The sequence below is a fragment of the Phoenix dactylifera genome, chromosome 9, assembly GCF_009389715.1.
Source record: "Phoenix dactylifera cultivar Barhee BC4 chromosome 9, palm_55x_up_171113_PBpolish2nd_filt_p, whole genome shotgun sequence".
Taxonomy (NCBI): Eukaryota; Viridiplantae; Streptophyta; class Magnoliopsida; order Arecales; family Arecaceae; genus Phoenix; species Phoenix dactylifera.
This window is the reverse complement of record NC_052400.1, coordinates 10,840,149-10,859,844: the sequence shown is the minus strand read 5'-3', so window position 1 is coordinate 10,859,844 and position 19,696 is coordinate 10,840,149. Positions and strand designations below refer to the sequence as shown.

The 19,696-nt window shown below is 39.8% G+C and overlaps 2 protein-coding genes, 1 long non-coding RNA gene and 1 other non-coding gene across 4 annotated transcripts; 3 read left to right on the top strand and 1 right to left on the bottom strand.

Moving 5' to 3' along the window:
• Positions 1 to 4,745: 4,745 nt before the first annotated feature.
• Positions 4,746 to 6,812, bottom strand: LOC103700261 (thioredoxin-like 1-2, chloroplastic). Its single transcript, XM_008782218.4, has 4 exons — positions 6,333 to 6,812; positions 5,685 to 5,861; positions 5,321 to 5,485; positions 4,746 to 5,246 (listed from the first exon to the last, which is right to left on the bottom strand). Exons 1-4 carry the CDS (start codon positions 6,528 to 6,530, stop codon positions 5,067 to 5,069), a joined length of 720 nt encoding a protein of 239 aa, XP_008780440.2. The 5' UTR covers positions 6,531 to 6,812; the 3' UTR covers positions 4,746 to 5,066.
• A 3,231-nt stretch (positions 6,813 to 10,043) lies between these two features.
• On the top strand, positions 10,044 to 11,018 carry LOC120112044. The gene is made up of 2 exons (XR_005513554.1): positions 10,044 to 10,355; positions 10,486 to 11,018. It is a non-coding gene; the product is annotated as an uncharacterized LOC120112044 (long non-coding RNA).
• A 2,230-nt stretch (positions 11,019 to 13,248) lies between these two features.
• TRNAI-AAU lies at positions 13,249 to 13,322 on the top strand. The gene has a single exon. It is a non-coding gene; the product is annotated as a tRNA-Ile (tRNA).
• Positions 13,323 to 16,504: 3,182 nt separating this feature from the next.
• On the top strand, positions 16,505 to 18,644 carry LOC103700268 (2-hydroxy-palmitic acid dioxygenase mpo1-like). Its single transcript, XM_008782223.4, has 4 exons — positions 16,505 to 16,914; positions 17,959 to 18,021; positions 18,123 to 18,194; positions 18,265 to 18,644. The coding sequence occupies exons 1-4, from the start codon at positions 16,573 to 16,575 to the stop codon at positions 18,379 to 18,381; spliced, it is 594 nt and encodes a 197-aa protein (XP_008780445.2). The 5' UTR covers positions 16,505 to 16,572; the 3' UTR covers positions 18,382 to 18,644.
• The last annotated feature ends 1,052 nt before the right edge of the window (positions 18,645 to 19,696 follow it).

The following is a 19,696-nucleotide window of genomic DNA, read 5'->3' as shown; positions in this document are numbered from 1 at the left end:
TGTACAGAGATCGTATACTAATTCTGGCACTAAAAAATTTCAACATCTTCAAGGTAGTTCTACTCCTATATAATTATATGGTAGTTTGTAAGATTCTTTAAATTGGTGTTAGAAATCTCGATCTATTCTTAATTTTGTTTTAATTATACTCTTTCACAAAAGAAATAGTAAACAAATGCTTATTTTAGCTTAATCTAAAAGTATATATTCTTTCAGGCAATCAATTTTAGCAAATTCTTTTCTGCAACCACCTGTTATGATTCAAATTGTGTGGTCTTGGTTATATTAGCATCTAGAAGAATTACAATAAAGGATGAGATCTTCAACTTCAGAGCAATGTTATGGGAACTACGTTCAGAAAGATGAATAAAGAAAAGCTCAAGGCAATTGTCAATTGATCTAGGAGGATTATCGAATCCATTGTGGATTAATTCGGATACCTCGGATGAATGTTTATATCGATTAAAATGTTTCTTTTTAGTTTTCAGTCAATAATTATTATATAGTTAATCATCAAGTACTTATTTTTCATGATTTTATTTTTGGAGCATGTATTAGATGGTTCATAAATAATCATCTCTAATTATGAATTATTTTTAGTTTGATTAACTTTTTAAGATATAATATTTGATACCTGATGGATACGAAGACCCAACCTCCAAGCAACCCTAAACTGGTTGCACATTTTTATTATGGTAAAACCCAAACCCGGCCTGACCTAATGGCACCCCCAAGTTCTAACACGCTCCATTAATTACCATCCGCTCCATCTTCTTTTTTCTCCTGCAGGTCCATCCAGAAAACAGAGTTGCAGGTCTGCCTTTGAAGCCTTAGGAAGCCTTTAGGATGGGTGATCAGCAAGTTGGGACTTTGGTTGGCACCTTATCATTTATATTTTGTATATTTTATAGAAGCTTTCAAGTAACCTACAAGTTTTTTTTAACTTCTTGTACAATTAGAATTTATGTTGCTACACTGCTAGACCAAAATAGGAAAGAAAATAGCAGGTAGCCCTTATAATCTCTGATACCTGCTGTCCATTTCTCCTTGCATTGTACATTATCATGGATTTAATTTTAGGTGGTCTTTTCTCGGGGAAAAAAAGAGAGATAATATTAGGAGAAGAACAAAGCATAATTACTTATTCCCGCCACTAGAAGAATATCTCCAAAAGTTTTAAGATCCCTCTCGCCTATAAGCATTACCTGCTACAAGAAAGCTCTAACCATTAAACATTCATGACTATAAATTTTGAACAATGCTATTTAGGGTTTAGGGTTTAGGGCCGACAGTTCCCAACAAACTGGTTCGGCATCTTTTAACTTTGTCATCATTTTTTTCGCAAATTTTACATGTCTGATGATTTATTTTTACTAAGAAAAAAAAATATTATCTCGATTGGTGCAAGGGTGATAACTGGATGGATGATCAAAATGAAGTAGAATCATGATGCAATCCCTCGTGTAGTCGATCCGTGCATTATTTAGGTTTTCTTCTGAGATAGATTGATGCACGAGGCCATTGAATAATATCAACACCAAATTAATGCCAGGAACCATCCCTTATCATCAACGTATTCAATTCGAACTGAAAATTTTGGTGAAGGATCGTGGGACGCAGCTAGCTATACCACGCAAGCGTTCTTATCCATTTCTAAAAATTGTGGACCCACCCCACGTGGATGCTGTTGTCCTGCCACATCACCAGACAGAGATCTGAGTCGGACTACTCTCTATCCTTGCCCGTCTTTGTGGGTCCCTGAGCCTTGAACCATGGCATGATTTGTGGACCGGACCCAGAAGAACCACATGGTTCCAAAATGGACCAATCACATAATCCGAAACTCACGCGCTTGGTTGCAAAAATATGCAACCTCTAAGAACCCTTTTCATCTGGCCCCCCAGCCAATAATACAAGTCTTGCGTGAGCTGGCAATGGCCAAATCATGAAACAAGAAGACCAGCAAGTCACGAACCAAGACCTCATCCAAAAAAACTAGCCAAAAAATGTTATTTAGATTCCTTGATTTTATATAAGTACCCAAAATCTATCTAGCAAATAACCGATCTAGAACTAAACATATACCCGCACGAGTTCTCACATCTCCGTTTAAGCTCTAACATCTTCGTCAGGCTAAGAATTCAAATATAATCATATGTCCTTTTGTGAGGCCCAATAGTCCCACATCGGAAAGACTCGTTTCAGAGCCTAGACATATAAGGCGGATGTCACCTAAGTCTGCAGAAGCGTTTTGGGAGGAAAACAAAACTGGGGAGGGGTGAAGGACGCTTGCGTGAAGCCCCGGAACTGAACAATATCTGGCAGGGGAGCCCCGTATTCCCCCTCATGTGGCCCCCATGTGGGCACTGGGTGCCTCACGTGCTCCGCGCAGGCGGGGGCGTGACATTTTGGTATCAGAGTCGAGGACGGCTTTTGTCCGATGGTGGGAAGGGTGTGAGGCCCAATAATCCCACATTGGAAAGACTCGTTCCAGAGCCTGGGCATATGAGGCGGGTGTCTCCAAATCCTGCAGACGCGTATTGGGAGGGGTGAAGGACGCTTGCGTGAAGCCCCAGAACCAGACAATATCTGGCAGGGGAGCCCCGTGTTCCCTCCTCATGTGGCCCCCACGTGGGCACTAGATGCCTCACGTGCCTCGCAGAGGCGGGGGCGTGATATTTGGTATCAGAGCCGAGGACGGCTCTTGTCCGATGGTGGGAAGGGTGTGAGGCCCAATAGTCCCACATCGGAAAGACTCATTACAGAGCCTGGGTATATGAGGCGGGTGTCTCCAAATCCTGCAGACGCGTTTTAGGTGGAAAATGAAACCGGGGAGGGTGAAGGACGCTTGCGTGAAGCCTCAGAACCGGACAATATCTGGTAGGGGAGCCCCGTGTTCCCCCTCATGTGGCCCCCATGTGGGCACTAGGTGCCTCACGTGCCTCGCAGAGGCGGGGGCGTGACATTTGGTATCAGAGCCGAGGACGGCTCTTGTCCGTTGGTGGGAAGGGTGTGAGGCCCAATAGTCCCACATCGGAAAGACTCGTTACAGAGCCTGGGCATATGAGGCGAGTGTCTCCTAATCCTGCAGACGCATTTTGGGTGGAAAACAAAATCGGGAAGGGGTGAAGGACGCTTGCGTGAAGCCCCGGAACCGGACAATATCTGGCAGGGGAGCCCCGTGTTTCTCCCCTCATGTGGCCCCCACGTGGGCACTAGGTGCCTCACGTACTCCACGGAGGCGGGGGCGTGACATTTGGTATCAGAGCCGAGGACGGCTCTTATCCGATGGTGGGAAGGGTGTGAGGTCCAATAGTTCCACATCGGAAAGACTCGTTCCAGAGCCTGGGCATATGAGGCGGGTGTCTCCAAATCCTGCAGACGCGTTTTGGGTGAAATAAAACCGGGAATGGGTGAAGGACGCTTGCGTGAAGCCCCGGAACCGGACAATATCTGGCAGGGGAGCCCCGTGTTCCCCCTCATGTGGCCCCCATGTGGGCACTAGGTGCCTCACGTGCCTCGCAGAGGCGGGGGCGTGACATTTGGTATCAGAACCGAGGACGGCTCTTGTCCGATGGTGGGAAGGGTGCGAGGCCCAATAGTCCCACATCGGAAAGACTCGTTACAGAGCCTGGGCATATGAGGCGAGTGTCTCCTAATCCTGCAGACGCATTTTGGGTGGAAAACAAAATCGGGAAGGGGTGAAGGACGCTTGCGTGAAGCCCCGGAACCGGACAATATCTGGCAGGGGAGCCCCTTGTTTCCCCCCTCATGTGGCCCCCACGTGGGCACTAGGTGCCTCACGTACTCCGCGGATGCGGGGGCGTGACATTTGGTATCAGAGCCGAGGACGGCTCTTGTCCGATGGTGGAAAGGGTGTGAGGTCCAATAGTTCCACATCGGAAAGACTCGTTCCAGAGCCTGGGCATATGAGGCGGGTGTCTCCAAATCCTGCAGACGCGTTTTGGGTGGAAAATAAAACCGGGAATGGGTGAAGGACGCTTGCGTGAAGCCCCGGAACCGGACAATATCTGGCAGGGGAGCCCCATGTTCTCCCCTCATGTGGCCCCCATGTGAGCACTAGGTGCCTCACGTGCCTCGCAGAGGCGGAGGCGTGATATTTGGCATCAGAGCTGAGGACGGCTCTTGTCCGATGGTGGGAAGGGTGTGAGGTCCAATAGTCCCACATCAGAAAGACTCGTTCCAGAGCCTGGGCATATGAGGCGGGTGTCTCCAAATCCTGCAGACGCGTTTTGGGTGGAAAACAAAACCGGGAAGGGGTGAAGGACGCTTGCGTGAAGCCCCGAAACCGGACAATATCTGGCAGGAGAGCCCCGTGTTTCCCCCTCATGTGGCCCCCACGTGGGCACTAGGTGCCTCATGTGCTCTGCGGAGGCGGGGGCGTGACACCTTTAGTCCACATAAGTTATAGGCCTAGTCCGCTCCGATACCAATTATCACAGCTCAAGATCTTACCTAAAATGGCTAGCCAAAAGATATTATTTGGATTCCTTAATCCTATATAAATATCCAATATTTATCCAACAAATAGTCGATGTGAGACCAAGCACACGCCTACACGAGCTAGTGGCTCACCATCTTTCAGTTGAGCGCTTGGGGAACCTTGCTACAAACTGATTCAGAGAATGTCTCGGCTACACTGTGGCACGACAACTTTGGATTACAGTTCTTTTTTTTTTCCTAAGAAAATGATGGTTATGCTTCGATTTAAGAAGAGAGAGAAAGAAAACCAAATAACAATCTCAAATTGGATTACATGAAGATCAGATGTTCTGATAATACAAGTGGAACTAAGATCTTCAACAAGCTTAGATAAACAAAACTAAGACATTCCGCGAGCTTACATAATCCCATAAAGATTTATTCAACACGGGGGCTCTAATCAAAAGCTACCATGTCCCATTTACAGAATAATCATACCAATTCCAAACAAGATGCAAGAATCAAGCTGCTAGTTTCGGACCGATGAATTCCTCCATACCATGGCACTCTTGCAGTTGCAAGCGCAGGAGTCCATCAACTTCTGCAACTAGAGAGCGATTGCTTCAAGAAACCGTGCCTGAGAGAGCTAAATGCTCAGCTTTTGAGGGTCTCATTGGATGGATAAAGTCAATTTCTCTGTTTGAAGCTAAACTCAACAGCTCCGATTCTTCTAAGCCTTTTGCAGGTCCCAGACTGCAGCTATCTGTCCCATACTTTGCTAATGCATCTTTGAATTTCTTGATCTGAAATTAGTAGCAGTAATTAGATCACCAGATCTTGAAAACAATGAACAAATACAACAGTTGTTTTGTCTTACAGTTGCACTGGTGCAGCTGAAGCTACAAACGCGACCATGAGCACCTCTATAGAACCGAAAGAAAGGCAGCACATGAATATGGAGACTCTGACACATGGATTTGTGTTCTTCGTAGTTGACTTTAAGAAATAATGCATTTGAGTTCGACTCTGCTAGCTGACAGATCTACAAGAGATCTAAGCAAATTTGATTAGTTCAACTAGTCCAACTGTTTTGATCGAGAAACAATTATAGCATTGGCCTCTTCATTACTGTAAAGCTGATAGAAAACTTCATAGAGCCTAAACTATAAATTTACAATGACAACAACAGCCTTATAGCTTTTGAATATAGTAAGGAATTATAAAATTCTAGACATATCTACCTTAGGATGCAGAGCTCTGCAACCTCCACAACCAGGAGAATAGAAGTCAACAATAACGAGTTTATCTCCAGCATTTAACAATGTATCCACAAGTTGTTGTGCAGATTTAATCTCTGTCATGTTTGGGTTGGTGCTCTTCTCCCACCACCTCATAGCTCGTGAGATACAGGTTGAAGCCTGATCCAAAAAAAATTTGAAAACAGCTACAATTTCAAAAGCAAAACAAAGAACCCTGGAAACTAATGCACGACTAGTAGATCATTCTTGGTTTCAGAAATCACAGGGATTTCAGAGTAGGCCATGAAATGCTTTTGATAAAATGACATGAATAGATCTCATGAAACATAAGGGAATCAGAGTAATTTTACCCACATAAGCACTCTTAAAAAATAAAAAGACTCCTTTTTTTCTTTTTTTGATTTCAATTAAGGGAAAAAATGAATGACACCAGCACATGCAACAGCAAGACATTTTAATTCAAGAACACAAAAATAAATAATTTTTGCAACAACGTGAAATCACTGGCATTAGAACATGGAGCATTCTTTTGCAAGATGTGAAAAAGAGAGGGGAAGAGAGAGTTTCCAGGTTTTCCATGATTTTTTTCTTATAAAAAAAGCACGCAGGAGAAATAAAACAGGAATTTACGTGGATGGGATGAGGATTAGAGTGGCCCTTGGGACTCCATCCATCAGAACCGCTCTGTCCCTTGAGCACAACCTGCCTTCCCTTAAACTCGTTCTTCCAAGCCAAAACTTCTAAAGACCCAACATCTCTCTCACTCCTCTCCAACCCAACCTCAAACGACCTAGAAACACGCAATCCATTCCTCAAAGAAACCGCCATGACAAGAGAAGCCTTGAAATCTAGCAAGAAACAACTCTAAGAAGATAACAGGGGAAAAAAAATCAAGAACTCGGAGAAGAATCAAACTCGAGCTTGGAAGAGTGGATCTGGGAGAGAAGAAAGTGACTTCCAGAGGAAGGGGAGGAGAGAGAGGAGGGGGAGAAAAGAAAGTGAGGGATGGCGGGGGAGAACCGGAGAAGGGAGAAGGGATTGGCGGAGCTGGCGGTGGGGTCATCACAAAGTTGAAAAAGAGGCGTTTTTTATCTTAACTCTATCCATTTGGATGTCAGAAGCCACGGCGGATGGAATCAGCGGCAGCTGTTCTTTTTTCTCTCTCGAGTCTTGACAGCGAATCCTATTTCCAGAACACCCAACCCCCGTCCGAGGCTTTTGCTCGGGGCCCAACTACAGTACCAAGAGTAGCTCCATCCCCTCTGCCGTGTGCCTTAAAGCTATGTTTTGGTACGATACCGGGGCTCTGTAGCATTGCGATTACTGTCATCCATTTGCCTCCTCCTCTCGTTGCCGCTGTCGGTTCTAAGCGATAAGACTTTTTTGCGTTTCATTGGCGTCAGACATGTGATCAATTTACTTCTAGTCCCGCAAATGTATGAATGGGAGCGGATAAACAAGTCCTGTTACTCTCTGTATACCATTTGAAACTCTTGCATCGTCCAAAAATGCTCGACCATAGCGAGAAATCTTGGGAGGTACATGAGTCTCACCGACGATTGGACGAAATATAATTTGATTGGACATTAAGAGTACGCGTGGGCTGCTTTATGAGGAAAATATGTGAATATTGACATGGCGTTCCAGGCCAGATATATTTTCTAGAAAGACTAATGTAGTTGCTGACTGTATGATCTTTTAAATGGTCAGTCACTTCAAAAATATCATGTAAATCGAGAAGATCAAAAAGATCAAGGAGAGAGAGAGAGCTGCTTATTACGCTTCAAGATTTGTGCTTTCTGATTTTATTAGATGTATCCATACTTGAATTATATAAATCATCCGCTTCAGTAAAAAAAAAAAAATAGATACTTACTTGTATCAAACTTTGAACCAAAAAGTTTAAATTAGTTCAGCAGTTTGGAGGAGATATAGAGCTAATATGTATAGGCAAATCCAAATTTTTGAAGCTAGTGACTACAAAATAATTGGAATCATCATTATGCAGGTCGCTCTATGTCCAAATAAACCTTAAAAAAAAGAATCATCATATATAAATGAACCCCTCTAAAATTACATAAATTTGATTCCAAGAAGATTCTTAAAAGAGAAGGAACGTGCTTAGAAGGACATAAGAACGAAATGGCAGTGTTCTTATCTACGGCTCCAACCTGATGGTAATTCTGAAGTTACTGGCTACGAGGTGATATGAAGATATATATGGTAGTAAAAAAGTCTAGATTTCAAGCAATGGAGGAGTTTGGTGGTTTTGATAGCAAGGCATTGCGTGCGGTGTTCATTGAACGTGAAAAGCGGGGTTTGGCTTTTAGCTATATCTTCCAATATCTTATGCCATTTTTATATGGATAGAATGGGCTGGAGGAGGTAGATCTGACAAGTCTCAGCCTTAAAAATCTGTGGGTATTTCATACGGTTTAGGGCCCACAGAAATTTCTCATCATTGCCGTGGTATTTCTTTTCGGCCAACCGTTTCTACGTTGTAGACTTATAAGGGCCTCCCCCATCGTGCCTGTCACGTGTGCATGCGTGCGTGTGGAGTAGGCATGGAAGACAATGCACAGAGATACCATTTTGTGACTTAGAAGCTAGCATCACTTGTGTGTCTTTTATGCATCTCCATCTTATTTAACAATCATCAAGATGTATTCCTGTAGGCCAATCATCAAAATAAGTGCATGATGAATAGAATTTAGAGAACTAGATTTCGATGATTAGCATGGTGCACAGCAGGGGCGGCCCAATACATTTAGGGAAGGCCTTTTTTTTAATAATAAATTTTTTTAATAAATATAAAATATTAAAAAAATGATATGAAAATGGATAGCTATCAAGTACACTATTTCAACAAAGGTACATGAATCTAACAAAGATAGGCCAGAAATCTTTTTAATTTAATATTATTTTTGAATGGAAATGCAGAAAAGTAATTATCCTAAAAGAAGGGCCATAAAACTGATTAAATAACTGAGATAATGCTTGGCAATTTTGTTTATCATGTCAAGCAAGAGCGGAATAGGAAAAGGTCATCCCATGGCACTTCATGGTCATGGTAAAGAAAAGAATTTCTCCAGGAGCTTCTCAATAAGAGAAAGTAGGGGCATTATGGGAAATTGACTCCATCTAATTAATAAAAGTCCCATCCCTCCATCTCCCCTTCAAGTGAGTACCCAAGCAGCAACCGCAACATCACAGCACAGCAGCCATTCAACCCCCTCCCTCCTTCTCTCTCTACCACCCAAGAGGGGAGAAGAAACCGAGAGGAGAAAATTAAAAGAATCTCCACCCTCCAAGAAGTCCATTTCCAATCCCCCTTTCTTCCTGATGGCCCAGCTGGATCAGGAGTAATGTGAGGGAAGGAAAACCAAGACCAAAACCAAACAAGAGAAGGGATGAAAGGTAAGAGTGGCTTCAGGCGTGTATCAAGCCAACCAAATCCCTCCTCTCTCTCTCTCTCTCCATCCAAAACAAAACTACCGTCCCCAACTTCCTAAATTCCCCTCTGCAGGCCAAGAAACTCTCCACCTCCCTTCCATCAAGGGGGAAGACCCGTAGCCATCTCATCCCGTTTTATATGGGGCCTTTGCTTCCTTTTAGTCACGGTCGGTCCCTCCCTCCCTCTCTCTCTCTCTCTCTCTCTCTCTCTCTCTCTCTCTCTCTCTCTCTCTCTCTCTCTCTCTCTCCACCTTCCAGGGGCCTTCCGTTGGCCCGGGGCCTTAGGCGACCGCCTCAGTCGCCTAAGGCTCGGGCCGGCCCTGGTGCACAGCCATAAATATCAGACCAAGTTGGATGATTAGAAGCGTGACCCACCAAGTGGGCTCCGGCGCCGTTCCATATGAATCTATGGCTCTGGTTATTACACAGGAGGATTCTCCCACCTGTGGCTTCTCGCTGGCCACTTTTTTTTTTTTTTTTTAATGTGGGGATACCTTGAACTCCACATCAATTATTGGTGCATGTTCTGAAGCAGAGCCAACCTGGATCTTCCGTTACAAGTTTATTTGAATGTCAGGATTTAGCTTTCTTTGACTCCTCCTTAGTGGACTTATTTCTTATTTTCTTCTCAGCTGGGCAGAGATTGTTACCACGTCTTCTAATTTTAGGAGACTTGATGTGGCCCACTTGATCAGTTTATCCCACATCAAGATAAACTTCATTTAAATAATGATTAAATCCAATCAAATAAAGAGATTATCTTATCTGTTGGTTTTCGTGATGGATGGAAACGGTTATAGATAAACTTTATAGATAAAAATACGGGTTCCTAACCTAGCATTATAAATAGCCCGTGGATCCCATTACCTCAGACACTCAAGTCATGCATAGGTTAGAAGATCCGAGTCTCTTTTCTCTCTAGTGGGGTCTCTTCTTTCTCTGGTATGACATCTTTGTGCTTGAGCAGCGATGGGCGGAGATCAGTAAAATTTTTTATTTATTTATTATTCCACTGTGCATAGTTTTCCCGATAGAGATTTCGCCCATGATATTACATTTTATTTTGGAAGGATAATTTGTATAAATATTCTCTATGCAGAGTGCATTGCATTCTTTTTATAAGATTATATGCTGACCAGTAACTTCAGGATGGGGATTATGGCAATCCTTGTAGTAATACTTCAATAATATATTGAAGAGGTAAGATTTTTTTTTTTTTTTTGTTTTTGTTTTGTTTTATTCAATTACAACAGCCTTAATAGCTGCCATGTGCCATGTTCACAAGCATTCAATGCCTTCTCTGGATCATGAGACTTGGCTTCCTCTTCAGTTCAGGATTCAACAAGAGAGGTCATCATGGGCTCATGATTTAACAGGGACCACCTGATCCGCATTACATGGACCATTCTGCAGTACACACAAATAGTGCTTCACTGGTTAACCCCGAGCTCTACCGGATTCTACCTCATATCAGGAACCAGTTTAACTGATGTTGTTGTCAAGGAGCTGTTGAAGTTCATAGAAATTCCTATTGGTATAAAATTAAACAACAGATCTAATATTTTTCTTTTTTGTGGTGCAGTCCCAAGTCCTCACAGAATTTTCTCTACTTGGAATTGTTATAAGATGTTAGAATCATGGAGGAACCATATTTTCTTTGGCCAAAATTATCTGGAAGCTGGTCGCCTTGGAGAAGGATTTTTTTTTCTTTTTCTTTTATTGCTTTTCAAACAATGTCCTAACTGCTGCAAATCTGAAAAAGAGAAGCATGCCTTTCCTTGTGGTTTGTTTTCTCTGTAATTTGACTGATAAAAGTATGTACTTGGGAGTTTTTTTTTCGCTGTCAAACACAATATTAATGAACTATCTGCTCCTTTGAATTTGTTATGGTTGGAACGGAGGATGATACAAATTCACGGAAAACTGGAATAGATGCTGGTGCACTCTAGTTGTGATCTGTTATTGGTCCAACTTGCCAGAGAGAAACAGAAGAACTTTATCTTCAAAATCTTGTTCAGATATTAAGTTTCCTGTGCTAATATAATGAGTTAAGATTGTGGAACTTGAGATTTTGAACAAATATGTATAAAGATTTAGGAACCGCATTGAGATCAAGATAAAGTGAGAGAAACATATTTAGATGGATGAAGTGCAGCAGAGTGGAGATAAAAGAGTGAACATATTTTCTTATGGCTGTGTACATCCTTGAGAGTGGATGAAGTCCTTTTTCTGATTTCAATGAAAACAATGCACCTTTTGACCACTTGTGCTGAGAACCAAAATCACCGCGGATTTCATGTCAGGATTGCATCATGTGTGAAAACATATCTACACGTCAGGATTTCATCAAACGAGAGAGATTCTCCGGAAATTTTATACAGGTTATACTAATCATCAGAGTATTTTATTACTTTGGAAGTCAATAGCCATCTCGACATGTTCACTAGACATTTAAGGTTAAGGATCAATTTGTTCATTAGACATTTAATGTTAAGACTTAATAATAGAAGTGACAGATGAAACACAGGTACTATTGGATCACAGTTCATATTTAATCACTTAGGTGGCATTTGGTGACTCAAAAGGGATCCTCAATATGATCTTAGCTCACTAGTTATTTTGATCTCAGGATAATCTGATCTTCGATGATCTAAATTTATCATGTTCGATATATACGAGTAACTTGTTTGGTATTCCATAAAAATCTAAGACTATCGGCTTCTAATATCAATACTACCCGTAGTATATGTTACAAAAATATATTTATTAATTATATACATATATTATAATAAAATAGGGTCAGACTCGGGCCGATGCTCGGCTCGGGCTAGGCCTTATCCGAAGCCTGAGCACAACTTTTGGCCCCAAATCTGATCCCGGAATCGGCCCATTCCGGGTTGGGCCAGGAATTTTAAGTTAATCATACCAAGAATTGTTGGCAAAGATGTGGAAAGATATTTCGAACCTCACCCCGGCCTGAAGCTCCAAAAAAAAAAAAAAATGGATTGGGCTCAGACGGAGGTGTGGCCCAGTTTGACCCAGCCTGGTTCCATCTCTGGTCATGAATCACAATGGCAGCCAATTGATTGCCCCAACCAATCCCAAAGACATGGTATATTACTGTCTTTTTCTTTTCTTCAGGATTATGCCATTGAACTCATTCTTAGGCTTTTAGCCATGCTAATGTATTATTGACCATAACACAAATAGAAGCATTAAAAGCTTTTCTTAGTAAGATTGTTGATACAACATTGTTGAGATTTAGGACTATCTTGCACATAATAGCTTGTTTGGAGTGGATAGGATAGGATTATCTCCCATAGAATTCCTAATAAAGTTGTACATTTATATCCAGAGTTGCTTAGGGTATTTTTAATAAGATGTTAGCATTAAGATAGGTGCAATGTATACTAAAAAAGTTTTAAAGAGAACAGCAGGAACTCTTTTTTTTTTTCATATTTTTGTCCTTCAAAAGAAAGCTTAAATACATGAAGTTAAATTTAGAAAGAAATAGAGGGCACCAAAAACTTGAAACTCTAAAAAAATAGATATTTAATCTAACGTATTTTTCTTTAGTATTTTGAACTTTCTTACCAGGTTAGAATTTAACAGGGCTTGAGATTCCAAAACAACCTTCTGATGTGTTTTCAAATCCATCATGCATGGTATTTCTTTTTCAGAATTATAAAATTTATTGTGTATAAGAAGCGGATGTGGTAATTCTTTGGAGATTTAAAAACAAACATGCGATAAATAGTGAATTTTGAAAACATTTTAGTGCCATTTCTGAATTAGTGAAATTTTAAATTGCTAAGATTATTAAAAAAAGGATTGATTTTTTTTAAAAAAAAACGGTTGTGCATTAAAAGAAGATAGTTTCAATAAAAACATGACAAACAAAGTTAGAGTTAAAATTTTGCATTCAAAATTATTGTTCTTTAATATATTATGGACTAAATATTAAAATACTCTCTCTTCACATACGTGTCCGTGTCTGTTCCATCTACAGAGGTTAGGATGCCTAAAACCAAATTTTCGCTCTGGAGATCGTTATATGAGATTTGGATAAAACTATACGATTTAAAATCATAATGGCCTATTAGCTCAGTTGGTTAGAGCGTCGTGCTAATAACGCGAAGGTCGCAGGTTCGAGACCTGCATGGGCCAGGATTTAAGTTTTTGATTAATATAATTTTTTCCTGGAGGTAGAACATAATCGTTTTTAGTTTTACATTAATATAATTTTATATTTTTTTGTTTTTATTTTTTCCTGCAGGTAGAATATAATGTTTTTTTAGTTTTACTCTTATCCACCAAGTAAATACATTCAAATAAATAGGTTGGTCTAAATACCATTTTTTATTTTTAAATCTTTGATATATCCAAATAAATATAAGATGATAAAAAAGATTAATATTTTTTTTATTTTTTTGTTTTTATTTTTCCCCCCAGGTTGAACATAATACTATTTTAGTTTTACTCTTACACCAAGTAAATAAATTCGAATAAATTGGTTGGTCTAAGTACCATATTTTAGTTTTAATTCTATGAGACATCCGGACATATATAAGGTGATAAAAAGGTTGTGCAATATATGTTTTCATATGACCACATGCTCCAAATTAGGTACACCTCATCAGTGTTTTGATAAATTTTAAGAAATGTGGGTTTCACAAACATCAAACTTTCATGGACTCCAGTTCTGATCTGAATTGTCTGTGGAAAGATATTGTCCCTCCAAGATACTAGGATAAATATTCAGAAAAAGCCTATGCAGTGAGTGGAGCACATTTACAAATCCCTCATATGGTCTGAAATATCTATGTTTGCCGGAATCGTGTTTGACGGGGCATACTTTATTTTATTTTATTTTTACCTTTCTCATTATGATACTCAATTTGCCGGTGGCAGCTCCTTTATCTCGTTTTGACTGCATTGGAAAAATAAATAAATAGATAATAAGAATCTAATGATATTAAGAATCGTAAATGTGTACAATCAACCAACCTCGATTGAAGGTTTCAAAGAAAAAAATTATCCTTAATTAATATTTTACTCAATTTTTATTTGTCATAATCTTTCATGACATAGGACAATATTTGTGAATCACTTAATTTTCAAGTATTGTAAAGATTTTCTAATTACATGGTGTATGTATATGGATATCTATCTACATATGTATGTGTATTTTGTGATTTAGAGGTAGGTTAGAATGTGGCAGATACAAGCATGAATAGAAGATGGACAGTCAATCTAGAGAGAAGTACATGACCCCTTCCCATTTTAATCCTTCATGCAAATCTGACTTTAATGAATTTAATTAGACTTGATACATTCTTTTAGCTTAAAAAAAGTTCATGCATTTGGCATATCTAGATACTAGTCAACAAATTCTTAGCTTTTTTAACAATTTTACGTACATTTGGGCATTAAGAATGGATAAGAGGGGAAGAGGAATGGTTGTGAGTCACCCCAACTAAAGATGATTCTAGCAAACTCGACTTGCCATGGTACACAAAAGAATATTATTATATTATAAGTGCATTTTGATAAATGGACTTAGGTGTTTTCTTGTCTCTCCATAAAATATAAATTGAAGAAAAAGTGTGAATTTTTGTCGGAAGCCGGCTATAAAAGTAAAGGACCTAACACCTTATGTTAGAGGCTTGAAAGATTGGAATATAATTTGAATAATATAATATTTTCTTTTCAATATGATTGTGGTTGTACCATTAATTAGAGTTTATCTTAATTTGACTTGGAAAGATATTTTCCAAGATTGGAGAATCACATTTTATGTGGAAAAGACTGCGAAGAGTTAAATCATAGAGTAGTAAATGTGGACTTAGGCCTCATGTGTACTGCTAGTTGCCCTTAGTCTCTCCATTTTAAGATTCATCGATGGATTTTGATAGATTTGCATGTGTGAATGCACATGCGCGCAGTGCGAAAGATGGCATATCCAAGAGCTTAACTCATGGTAAACTAGATTAAGTTCCAATTATGTAAGAAAGATTTGGTGTCATAGATGCTGTTGCAAGCTCATAGATTATACTAGAGTTGGATTCTATAAATCATCTTTTGGTGACATCATTTCTTACAAGACTTAATATGATTATTATATTAACACAAAAGAATCACATATAACATCATTATTTTAAAAAGTAATAAAATATGATTCAAATATAAGATTTATTTGGCATTGTAAGATACAACGGTTGTTTGGAAGTTATGGTCATGACTATATTATTTATATTTATTGTTATATACTGCATAAAACTCCTCTAGCCTATGACAAATAAGTTGCTTGTCCTGTCAATTTTTTTTTTCGGTGTATTTCTTCACTTCTATCCCACTTTGTTCGGTTGTTGTCCCAAGGACGTCAGCATGCTGCTGGGGGTGACGCATCTTTGAAATAGCAATCATAGGAGCGGAGCTAGGATAATATGGGAGGATATCATCTACATGAGACAAGATCTAAGGGCTGATAATATCTTTCTTGAAGAAGACTCGGTCACGATGATAGATTAGATACAGAATAAAAGGCGGCGAAGATTGGACACTCGCTGCTTTGTGACATTCGTTGGCCGATGAGAGATTGTAGCGCCTTTCAGACCGTGCATGTGTATTGGAAGACGAACATGGCTGCAAATTGGGTTCATTCTTTGCTGCTCAACACTCGGAAGAGATTTTCTGGACATGTCATGTAGTTTCTCCTCCATCTCTACACCAACTATTTTTTTTTTTAAATTCTGTTGGTTGTACTCATGCTAGAATTGTACGAATAGCCTTAAAAAAATAAAAAATAAGAATAAAAATAATAATAATAATAAACAAGCCGCCAGCCTGTGATCAAGCGGATCCTTCACCATGCGCCAGCCTCTCTCAAGAGATTCTTCTATGGTGATTGACTGGATCCGAGGTATGGATAGATATGGTGATGACCATCCTTTCATCAGAGAGACTCGCAGCCTGGTTCAGAAGATGAGCGGCTTACAGGCAGCACATGTGTTTCGGAAGGCGAACAGGGCAGCAGACTGGGCGCCTCCTTCGTCGCTCGGCATTCCAGAAATTTTTTCTGGACATTTATAGAAGATATTTTTTTTTTCCTTGTGCTCACGTTAGAGCCATACATGATACATATTGCTGCTTTTATCCAAAAAAAAAAAAAAAAAAAAAACCACGGCGCTCTCATGCGCGGCCCGCGTGCCGAAGAGCATTTCTAGAACAAGAAAAGCCAGAGCGCCCCCTGTTTTCGTACCCACTGTTTATTTTGACGGCCCGGAAACGGAGAATCCACTGAGTTGACGTCCTCGGTTTGAATGGGAAAACGCAGCAACATAAAGGAGGAAGGAGCCATCGTCATTCCAAAAGACTCTCTCCTCTCTCTTTTTCCTCTGAAAGAAGTGGGACAGGAATGGGGAAGGGAGTATTTGATCTAGAGAAGCACTTCGCCTTCTACGGGGCGTACCACAGCAACCCGATGAACATCCTGATCCACACCTTCTTCGTTTGGCCCATTTTCTTCACATCTCTCGTTCTCTTCCACTTCACCCCTCCCCTCCTCCCTCTGGGCTTCGGGTATGGCGAGGGACAGGAGTTGGCCCTCAACCTCGGCTTCGTCGTCGCTCTCGTCTTCGGGCTCTTCTACGTGTTCATGGATCGCAAAGCCGGCTCCTTGGCTGCTCTCCTCTGCATCCTCTGCTGGGTCGGCAGTGATTGGCTTGCGAGCCGACTTGGCTTCTCTCTGGCATGGAAGGTAAAAGGCTGACCATGATAATAGTAGGACTCCACCGATCCATTCTTTTCTCTCTTATGGATTTCTTTATTTATCACTATAGATTTGATTACCCTTGCGCTTGGTAGAAACTTATCTTAATTTGCTAGAATGGGATTGGAGTTTGTTCAGGTTGTCTGATTAGTTAATATTAAATTTATGTAACTGCTAAGTTTGTTAGGATCCACGTTATATATCATATAGTTTTTGTAATCCTTTCTTCGTGTTTGTTTTTTTGACTTCAAGTAAAATTGTCATTCCACGTTTAGTTTTTTTAGATTTGGAAAAGTATGGATTCAGTTTAAAAGGATTGATGTGCAAAATCATGAGAATAGTAGAATCTGGGAAGAGCTGGATATGCTAAGCATTTATATTAGATTTCTTACTATAAACGAAATGTATCTCCCGGATTTCTCAAGTTTATCTCTTGACATAAAGATGATTTATTTTCTCTTTTAATCAGCTTATGTTTCATCTCTCCCTCTATTTTGCCGCTTGTTATGTATAATATTGGTTTCTATTTGACGTAGCTAATTGGATTATCTTCCACACTCATTTGGCACAATCTCCTTGTTTTCTTGCATATTTGATAACTTTACTTTCTCATCTTGATTGAGTATTAAACATAGTCTTGAATTTGAGCAAACGATGCATTTAGGAGTCATGTGGTGGATAGAAAGCCTCCTCCAATGCAGTCTTTAGCATTTTCTGCAAAGAAATTTTGAACTTCAAATAACTTAGAAAAATGTTCTCAAACCTTCAGAAGGGAAAGATAGAAAAACTGCAAGAACAATATAAAGAAGCATGCAACCTTCTATCTGATTTTCCAGTATAAATAAATCTGTCCTGGCCTTAAACCTTTAATTTATTTTGTAAGTGAATAGTTGGGAGTTAGATTCAAAGACTGATGGCTCAATGCACTTCTGCGATCTCAGCTATAGGAAATCTATAACATCGATTTTATTAGGATGTAGAAGGTAGTACCTGTTTGAGATCAGATCCTAAAAGTAACAACATTTCCTCCAGTTTGTTCTTGCAGCTCAGTTATTTTGCTGGACCGGACAATTTTTAGGCCATGGAATTTTTGAGGTAACCAAAACTAAGACCATGGTGACTGTTTAAAATTTGGTGATTGGAAATGTATGTTTTAGATTAGATTGATGTGTCTTATGTTCTTGCATCTTTGGCAGAAACGAGCTCCTGCTCTTCTAGACAACCTTCCTCAAGCCTTATCGATGGCTCCCTTCTTTGTCTTCCTTGAGGTAGTCATTCTTTTTCTCTAATTTGGAACTCTCATGCAGTGTTAGTTGACAATTTCTGTTAATTGTCCAGGTACTCAAAAATTTCCTTGATTATGAACCGTATCCTGGTTTCCATGCCGGCGTCCATGCAAAGATAGATGCTGAACGCAAGGAATGGCTGGAAAACAAACAGAAGAAAATTTCATAACTGTGTCCACTCTTCGAGTCAGTTGAATGATGTCGGTTCCTTAATCTTTACAGTCAATGCTATAGTTTCTCTATTGAGTTCAAATACAGTTGTCGGTAACTTAGAGGAACTGCAACCCTTGTGTAATACGAATGCTTCATTTCATAGCATATATAGTTTAGAAAAGGATTATAATACTTACAGAACAATGTGCATCACTTGAAATCTCCTTACTGTTTTGATAATATAAACAACAATTATAGGTGATACAATGCAAAAAAAAAGTTCATCATGGGAAGAATGAGCAGCACCTTTTGTCATTGAATTACACTAATACTTATATTTAGATCCAACACTTATTTCGAAGAATGTTATTCCACCTCTATCTGCTCTGGATTTTTGAATCCTCTCTGGCTGATTTCAGTCGTTCTGTTTCCTGTCATGCAAGAAAATGCTTCCTTCCTTCGAACAGGTCAGATAGCTGCAGGCAAAAAGCAAGATAACTTATCACATCTTATATAAAATATCATGATGAAACTTGGAAGTTCTTCGAACCACATTTTTGATTCTGATTTGCATATTCTGGTGATATACGTGCGATCTCATTATCTGATCTTTTAACATGGTCGATATACTTTCCTGAAAGCTTTGCTAATCGATAGTATCTAAACATTGACTATATATTGGCAATGAGATAGACAAATTCAAAAGCCCCTCCCCCCAAAAAAGTCACATTAACTATTACAATGAAGCCCGAGACTTTGTTGTGCTGCAGTGGACTTTCAAACTATGTTATATCCTTTCATAGCTCTCTGGATGCGAAATATCAAACAATCGAGGATTTAAAAGCTAGAAAACCAGCCTATCTATTAACCAATGAACCATTGATATTTTAGTCATCATCCAATATTGCACTGGATGATTGGGCACCAGGGTGAAAGTGAAGAACTTGCAGAGGATGGCGAGTGTCATCTTCATCTGGAGATATGCAGGATGCTTCCCGGAACATACCTGAGAATAAATCACAGATATCAACATACAAATATTGAAGACTTGCGTAGACATTAGAGGCTGGCCTTCAAATTTCCACTCTCTATGGACCTCCTGGAGGCTAAAGAAAATTAGCAAACCATTTAGAAGAGCTTGCAACCAGTTGCTGATGGCACTGTTTGGGCATGTGTGACAAGAAAGAAATCAAAGAATTTTCTTGAAGAGAAGTAGTACTATCTGTTCAGCCCTCTGCAAAACCCTGCTGACCTTTCAACAATGGGAGTGTCTTTGCTCTGAGGAGAAGGTAGTATTGGTTTATTAATAAAATATTTAATTCAAAATTTTG

Excerpts from the sequence above, each read along its gene's own strand:
- LOC103700268 (XM_008782223.4), top strand. The coding sequence starts at position 16,573 with ATGGGGAAGGGAGTATTTGATCTAGAGAAGCACTTCGCCTTCTACGGG. Across the intron at positions 18,022-18,122 it reads TAGGCCATGGAATTTTTGAG|AAACGAGCTCCTGCTCTTCT; the intron begins GTAACCAAAACT and ends CATCTTTGGCAG. Across the intron at positions 18,195-18,264 it reads CCTTCTTTGTCTTCCTTGAG|GTACTCAAAAATTTCCTTGA; the intron begins GTAGTCATTCTT and ends TTAATTGTCCAG.
- LOC103700261 (XM_008782218.4), bottom strand. The coding sequence starts at position 6,530 with ATGGCGGTTTCTTTGAGGAATGGATTGCGTGTTTCTAGGTCGTTTGAG. Across the intron at positions 5,862-6,332 it reads CTAATCCTCATCCCATCCAC|GCTTCAACCTGTATCTCACG; the intron begins GTAAATTCCTGT and ends TTTTTGGATCAG. Across the intron at positions 5,486-5,684 it reads GCAGAGCTCTGCATCCTAAG|ATCTGTCAGCTAGCAGAGTC; the intron begins GTAGATATGTCT and ends GATCTCTTGTAG.